The sequence below is a fragment of the Kryptolebias marmoratus genome, linkage group LG23 (assembly GCF_001649575.2).
Source record: "Kryptolebias marmoratus isolate JLee-2015 linkage group LG23, ASM164957v2, whole genome shotgun sequence".
Classification (NCBI taxonomy): Eukaryota; Metazoa; Chordata; class Actinopteri; order Cyprinodontiformes; family Rivulidae; genus Kryptolebias; species Kryptolebias marmoratus.
The window spans coordinates 12,588,899-12,597,065 of NC_051452.1; the positions used below are offsets into that span (position 1 = coordinate 12,588,899).

An 8,167-nucleotide genomic window follows, 5' to 3' on the forward strand; every position below is an offset into this window, starting at 1 on the left:
CCAGCAGAGCCCATATTCAGCACAAAAAGTGCTCCCATCATCTCAGAGCAGCATTTCTTCACCCTCTCTCTAACATGAGAAAAAAAACAAAACAGGAATAATTTTAGGTTGGGTTCTGCGGATGGTGCACTTTGCTGCAGCTGTACAACGCAATCCCTCTGAATGAAAAACAGCCAGCTCACAAAATAAAAAAATAAAAAATACTTACTGCGTCAGAGAGTTCAGAGCGGACACAAGCTGAGAGGGTGCTGCCATCGTGTGGCTCCGCGCTCCACTTCCTGGACGTACAACTCAGCGACATAGAATCAGAAAAGTTCAGTTATTTCATTCAGAAAGTAGCCGGACTCGTGCTTTCAGGGGCACAGCCAAGAGGGGGACCAGGGGGGACAATGGTCACCCCCATAATTTAGCCACCCCCCTCAGTGGCCCCCCTTTGGTCCGATCATTTTATCCTCCTGAGTCTTAAGCTTTGCTTTGGTGTTGATCTCGTTGGTCCTCAAAATATCTGGGAATAGCAGACATTTGAGCTCAAACCTTAACAAAATGTGTAAAAAGTAGCTAAGTTTAAAGGGGAAATGACATAAAATATCAAAATAATAAGTTTTTATGTTTTTCTTTTAATAAAACTATCATAAAACACTGAGGTGGCCCATTCCTCTGATTTAAAATGTTAATGACTTGTTTTTAGAGTTTTTGTGTCAAAACCCTGAAGGGGTCTGATTGTGTGGGCGGAGTCACCTCCTTGGTTGGTGACGTAGAAGGAGGCGGGGCCAGCTGTGGCAGACCGCTGTAGGACACTGAGGAGGTTACTGTCAGTGTTTATCAGGGAAAATGAAAGCAGAAGAAGAAGCAAGTTTTGTTAACAAGAGTACCGCTTTGAAAACACTTTTTTTTTTTTTGGTCTGGAGTGATGCTGTCGGGAACTCGAGCTCCACATTTCACAAGAGGAACCCCCGAGCTTTACAACGATGTCACACAGTCTTCAAGGAGTTTCCCATCCGAACAGATAGAGGCTGCAGGTGCCATTCAGACAGCAAGTGTTGGTCTGACAGGCCAGACAGTTCTTTTATTGAACGTTTGTATTTCAGGTGGTCCTTTTTAAAACGTTAACTTCACAGTCAGTCTCCAGACTTTGGGTTGTGATTTTCACCAGGAGCTAAACTGACCTCATCCATCCAACTTTCTTGTCCTTCTTAAAGCTGAAGAATCACTCAGCTGTTGGAGTTTTGGGTCAGTTTACACAATTAGTTGCAACAAGTTGAACCATTTCATCCCCACACTATCTGTATTTGCTATTTACTGCCTTGTTCACATTCCTGTTGGCTCAGGATACGTCACACTTCTGAGTGATCACCGAAAATACCAAAGAGACCCGAGTCATTTTTTAGATCTTTCATTATTAATTTTAAATTAGTGTGATTTTTTTTTAAACGAGAGACTCTGAAAACAAGCACCTTTTATGACTTTCTTCCTTTTTTCCCTTTGCAAAAGCCTTCTCCGTGCTCTGTGTTGGAATATCAAATTGCACAGCTGGACACCTCATGGGTCTAGGATGATCCCTATGGATTTCAGGGTCACCAGATTATAGGTCAAAGTCACAGGTGAACCCGTTGTGAACACCTGGTCTGTGCTCCAACTCTAAACACATGTATTCATGTATCTGGTTACTCTGACAGTTTTCTGACAGGAGTGTTGTGTTTCTCGTTGAATGAGTGAAATAAATTCACTTTCCGATGACACCTCCGGATTGAAATCATGCCAGAGTGTTAAACTAAGATCAGCTCACGTCGAACCTTGAAAAACGAGCACGTGTCGAGGATGACTCTCAGCTACGACCACGTTAAATTTTAGCTCGACATCTGTAAAATTGCTGAGGTTTCACAAGGTTGCATAAAGCATTTTTTTCAGTCCAGTCCAAGCAGCTTTGACACCCTCATTTCTCATCTGCTCATCAGGTCATCCTGGTAATTATGTCTATAGTTCTGCCTGCGCTTCTCGTGATTATTAGCCATGTCCGAGTGAAGGAGACCCCACTCAGATTGTTTTCTTTAATCTCCCAACAAGCAGATTACACCTTAATCTGGGAGATGTCAGCGTTAACAGATGAGGGGTTCTTATTGAACCTCGCAGGTCCAGCGTTTCAGATTAACGCTAATTCCTGCTGTGTGATCCATCTTTGTTTTTGTTTTTTTTGGGCATTTTTGCACAAGTGGTAATTTGTAAGGGCTTAAACTCAGTGGCATTGTGTGTTTTTAGCATTAACGCTCACCTATAATCTGACTTGGGAGCAAAAAACACGAACAGGACATCAAAACAAGCAGCCAAAGGCAGAAAAAAAACAAAGAGATTATTGTTAAAAAGTGACCAATGTGTAGAATGTGTTGATGAGGAGTCGCCGGGGTTTATCTGCTGCATTCCCTGTCAGCTCGGGCACATTTATGATTTTTTTGTTTCTATGGTTACAATCGACTGACTCCCTGTGTAGCTGGGTGGAGGACGAGCCGTTCGGGAAAAAAACACCTTCTCCCTATAGGGGGTTTCTGAAACCTTCAGGTGCACATGAAATGTCCCTCAGAGACGGGGGACAAACTGAACATTCGTCGCCCGTCTTTGTTCTTCAGAACGTCAACCTTTTCATCATTTGGGCCCCATTATGATCAGAATCCCCAGTTCTCATCAGGAGGAGACGGGGACTCTGGGTTCCACCACTTTGTGCTCATATGTTGTATCCCCCACCACCACCACCACCACCTCTTACTCTGGAGTTACCATTTCATACCAAGGCCTGTTTGTTCATCTGCTGCCTCATCCAGCAGTCCAAATCTTTAACTAACTCTAACCAGATGACTGGATTTTAGGAATGAAAATTACTTTAAACCATCAGCTGTGGTAGGAGATCTGTGGTGGGTACAAAAACACCCATGAGACTCATGGCAAGGTACGAAGAGACCAATAATGGATGCAAAGAAACCTGTATCAGGTACAAAAAGATTCATAATGGGTACGAAGATACCCATGGCAGTATATGCATAGACCCAAGACAGGTACAAAGAGACCCATAATTGTTACAAAGAAACCTATAGGAAGTACAAAAAGACCAACAGTGGGTACGAAGTCACCCATGGGGGTATATGAAGAGACCTGTAATGGGTACAAAGAGACCCATATTTGATACAAATAAACCTATAGGTACAAAAAGAACCCTTAACAGTTTTGAGGAGACCCACGGCAGGTATAAAAGAGACCAGTAGCGGGTACAAAAAGATCCATAATAAGTTTGAAAACACCCACGGCAGGTACAAAAAGACCCACGGCAGGTACAAATAATCCATAATCGTTACAAAGAAACCTATAGCAGGTACAAAAGGACCTAAAGTGGGTATGAAGCTACATGAGGAGACCCATGTAGGGGTAAAAAGAGACTCATGGCAGTTACAAAGAGATCCATATTGGGTACAACAAGACCCACAGCGGGCAGGACCCAGTCAAAAGTTCTTCAGTCTTGATGAATCTTGATGCCAGATTATAACTTGGCAAATCGATTCCCTCTTGAAGAAAGTCAGCTGAGGCTCCTGTGCTCAGTGCTCTGAAGCACAGAAAGCTTTTTAAAACCTCTAACGCTCCACTCCAGCTGCTGTAACTTCATTATTGCCCACATAAAGCAATTATGACCTGATGGCTCGTGGACCCTGTTCATACTCATGAAAAAAACCGAAAAGCTCACGTTTAAGTACCAGTAAGTCCTCTGTAGATGCCCTGGTGTCTGCCAGGACCATGCTGACATCTAGTGGAGAAAGAGTGGAACTTCATGGGGAAAACATTAAATAAATAAATAAATAAATAAGGCTAAATAAATAAATGAACTAAAATTAAAATCCAGCTTTTTAAACCACATGATAGTTTTAAACGTTTTGTTAAAAATGTTCTAAAGTACTTTGGAACAAACACGGACACTTCCGTTTTATTTGTTGTCAAATTAAAAGCAGCGTTTTTTTCTTTCTAAATAAGACTTCAAGTGTTAATAAAATTTTAAAATATGTTACGTTAAAAATAATAAAGAAGCGATACAGTGTATTTAGAGTTCCTTTGTTGTTGCTTCTCTTTTATAACAACAGCTTGGGTTTTATTTTGTTCAACTTCCGCTTCCCTTGGCGTCGGCCACCCTGACGTCCGAGCAGGAAGAGGAGTCGACCAGCTGTGTTTGGAAACAGAGCCGAGGAGTCACCGGACCGAGGGAGACATGAAACCCGCCGAGGTGCTGCTGCTTTTCACGGTGGGCTCCGTTTGGGGACAAGTTGCCGCCGAAAGAAAACTAGCATACGTGACAGTGGTGAGTAACCTCTGCTTTTAACGCTACAGAAGCTGCGCGGGTATCTGCGCGCGGAACGTCATTCAAAATTTAGGAGAATATGTGTTTTCTTTGCTTACAAGCAAACGTGTGTGTTTATGGATGCAGGTCAAGTCTCTCATAAATCTTTGAGGTAAAATAGTAAATTCGGCATACTAATAATTTACTCAAGAAGACGAAAATTTTGAAAATGCATATGTGGTTATAACGCTGCTCGTGGTACCACATTCAAAATGTAGAAATAATGTGCTTTTTTTGCTCCTATCTAAACATGCTTGCTTTTCTGAATACGAATTAAAGTTTTCTTAAAACTTTAGGGTACTGTAGTCAATTCGGTCTACAAATAACTTATCCAAGAAATCTTTTTTTTTATATATGTGTGTTCGTTTTAAATATGTTTGGCTTACGCTGCTCGCAAAACTCCGTTCAAAATGTCGAATAAAATTGATTTCCTTCTCTCCTATGTAAACATGCTTGCGTTTCTGAATACAAATTAAAGTTTTCCTAATTTTTCGGGTGCTGTAGTGAATTCGGCATACAAATAACTCAATCAAGAAAACGTTTTATTAATATATCTGCAAGCTAGTGTTACAAAAATGACTTACCACTTGTAAAAATGCTCGTTTTTTAACCAAAATAAACAGAATTCGGCGATGTTAGGTTCAAGTGGTTAGCATATTTGGAACCCAGACGACTTATGTAGCGAGCCAAAAATAATTAAGACTTTGTCAGCAGTGTTGCATCACCTGACAGACCTGAGATTATGTATAAAAGCTGCTTCTCCTCACTAACTTCTAAGGTCCAGCTGACCTGGGACCAGGTTCGGTGGGGGGTGGGGTGAAGTTGGGGGCAGGAGTTCCAGATCAATAAACAGCTGTGTCCTTTATTTGTTTGAAGTGAAAGTTTTGCACTTTCACTTCCACCTCCATTGACCTGTATTTTTTTCCCTTTAATATAATCAGATGAACCGAAGACATGCCTTTGGTCCTTTTGTTCCCGATCCATTTGCGCCCAGTCTGCTTTACACAACGGGTTCTTAAACCCACACTCGCTCTTAGACACATTAGCCACAAACGGCTCCTGCAGCACGCAGGATTAGGACTCAGAAAAGCGATAATCCCCGCTATGCAGAGAGTTTACACTCTTCTTTTAATTCAACTTTTATTCTCCGGCTGTTGTGGACTCACCAGTCCTGCCCCTTACCCCACATATGTAAACCAGAAAGCCACACTCCTCTTTAGTAACTTGATGATTGTAAATTGAAACAGTATTCTCTCGTTTCTGTTGACTTAAAGCTAAGGAACAATTACCGTCTTACCTGTGTCAGATGGCTCTTTGAACGAAATCAGTTTGGAGGGATGGAGAAGTTGCTCAGGTGCCAGAATATTTCTGAGCAGGCTCCGCAGTGGCCAGCCTTTCATGTAAATAATAATATGAATTATTGTTATTATAAAGACTAATGCTTTTGAATACGCCTTCCAGCTGTCAAACTCTTCACAAAGGGGTTGTTGTTTGAGGGGAAAAATGTAATTTCTCCCATTAACCAAACTGGTATTTCAGCTCGAGGGTTTATACGCAGCATCTGTTGCCGCTGAGCTAAAGTGAGGCACTTTATCTAATTAGCAGCGGTGGTAGCAGTGAGCCATTAACATCCTCTGTAATTCAGGGCTGCGCCATGATGTTTGACTTGTTTGAAACAGGTTTTCCAAGAATCCGGTGCTGAAGCCGCTCGATCCGTTGGCTCGCCAACGACAAACAACCGCAGATGCCTTCAGGGTCAGCAGACCGGACGTCAGAACCGCTGCTGACTCAGATAAAAGTCCAAGTAGATTTTAGGGAAGCTGCTGTGTGTGATGTGTTTTTGGTTTGATTTAAACGTATTGACCCTAATCCTGCAGAGAATCCAGAACTGTCAGTTTTAAAATTGTCGTATTTGGGTTTTTTTTCAGTAAATTCTACAAGATTACAGTTGTTTATTTAGCTCAAAACTGTGTTCATTTTCACTTTGCAACAGACCTGTTGTGCCATTATCGCTTAATTGTCGTTTGATGGTTGTTTTTCTTTCGTTTCAGTTATTTCGGCATGGGGACAGATCGCCAATCAAAGCCTATCCCACCGACCCCTACCAAGAGAGTGCCTGGCCCCAAGGCTTTGGGCAGCTGTCACAGGTATAAGGAATATCTTAGGTGTTTCTTTAAATCAGTTACAATCACATGCTTTTTGAAAGTGGGCCCCACCTTTTGCCGTCTCTAAAAAAATAAACTTAAAAATAAAGGTTGCAGATCCAGACTTCCTTCTCCCCAGCGACACTCCAGCTTCTCCTGGGGGATCCCAAGGAGTTCCCAGACCAGAGAGGATCCATAATCCCTCCAACAAGTTCTGGCTCTGCCCCGAGGTCCCTTACCAGTGGGACATGCCTGAAAATCCTCCAAAGGGAGGCGTCCAGCAGGCATCCTGATCAGATCCTCGACCCACCTCAGCTGACTCGTTTCGATACGAAGGAGCAGTGGCTCTACTCCAAGCTCCCCCCGGATGACGGAGCTCCTCACCTCATCTCTAAGGCTGAGCCCAGCCGCCCTACGAAGGAAGGTTATTTCAGCTGTTTGTATCCAGGATCTCGTTCATTTGGTTATGGTCCAAACCTCATGTCCATAGGTGAAAGTTGAAACGTAGATAGACCAGTAAATCGAGAGTTTTGCCTTTCAACTCAACTCTTTCTTTACCACGACCTTTCCAAACATCGCCCTCATTACTGAAGACGAGGCACCGATAAGTCGATCCATCTTCTGCTCCATCCTACCATCATTTGTTAACAAGACTCCCAGATACTTGAGCTCCTCCACGTGAGGCAGAGACTCACCCTCGATTCCACCCATTTCCGGTTGAGAACTATGGACTTAGAGGAGCTGAAAGTTGTGGCCTGAAGATGCCAACAGAACCACATCATCTGTAAAAAACAGAGACGAGACCCTGAGGTTCCCAAACCAGACACACCCCTCTCTGTGATTGCACCTTGATCCTGTCCATGAACACCACAAACAGGATCGGAGGCAGGGGGACAGCCCTGGTGGAGTCCAAGCTCGACTTGGTGCCAAGAATTCGTACACAGCTCCTGCTTTGGTTCTACAGGGACCAGATAGGCCTCAAAAGCAACCCAGGCACCTCATACTCCAGCAACAGGGAACACGGTCTTAAACCTGATCCAGATCCGCTAAACACTGTTGGTAGGCTGATTGTAATTCTGACACGTGAGTCATGGAACTCAAAATAAGAAGATGTGGTTAGTTGTTTCGGTGGATTTTTGGTAAAAGTGGCTCCATTGATTTATTGGTATTGTTGGTTTTACGGAGAAAAAAAAAGAAAGGTAGAAAGGAAAGAAGAAAGGTCCAGGCTGGTCCACGGGGGCGTTCGGGTCTTTAGTTGTCCTGAGGTCCAGGCTTCACCACTTGTACTGTCTTTTTACTGTTTATTGTTTTACATGCAGCACTTTGGCAGCAAATGTGCTTTATAAATAAATGTGATCTGATTTGAATATTTGAAAACTGATCAGAGACCAGTCACTGGTTTAATCTACGTGACATTTAGCAGTCCCTCCAGGATTTCGCGGGCATTTTTTGTGATTGTTGTGGGCTAAAATGCCTGATTTTGCGGGGCATTTTCCTAAAAGTTGTGATTTTTTTTTTTTTTTTTTTTACTAAAATCAATAAAAAACTATAACTTTTAATATATAAACCAAAAATACTTACTAGTTTTGTAAGATAATTACCAACAAACATTGACATTCTCAAAAGGTGCTTTATTTGAGAACTTTGATAGCTT

The 8,167-nt window shown here is 42.5% G+C and overlaps 2 protein-coding genes across 2 annotated transcripts in view; one reads left to right on the forward strand and one right to left on the reverse strand.

Moving 5' to 3' along the window:
- Positions 1 to 8,167, reverse strand: part of LOC108244131 (NLR family CARD domain-containing protein 3) — a 1,204,881-nt gene that overhangs the window by 963,332 nt on the left and 233,382 nt on the right. The window lies entirely within an intron of this gene.
- Positions 4,153 to 8,167, forward strand: part of acp2 (acid phosphatase 2, lysosomal) — an 11,696-nt gene continuing 7,681 nt past the window's right edge. The window contains exons 1-2 of the mRNA XM_017437293.3: positions 4,153 to 4,330; positions 6,421 to 6,516. Of these exons, the coding sequence (XP_017292782.1) occupies positions 4,241 to 4,330; positions 6,421 to 6,516 (186 nt within the window). The 5' untranslated portion in view covers positions 4,153 to 4,240. The remainder of the gene's footprint in view (positions 4,331 to 6,420; positions 6,517 to 8,167) is intronic.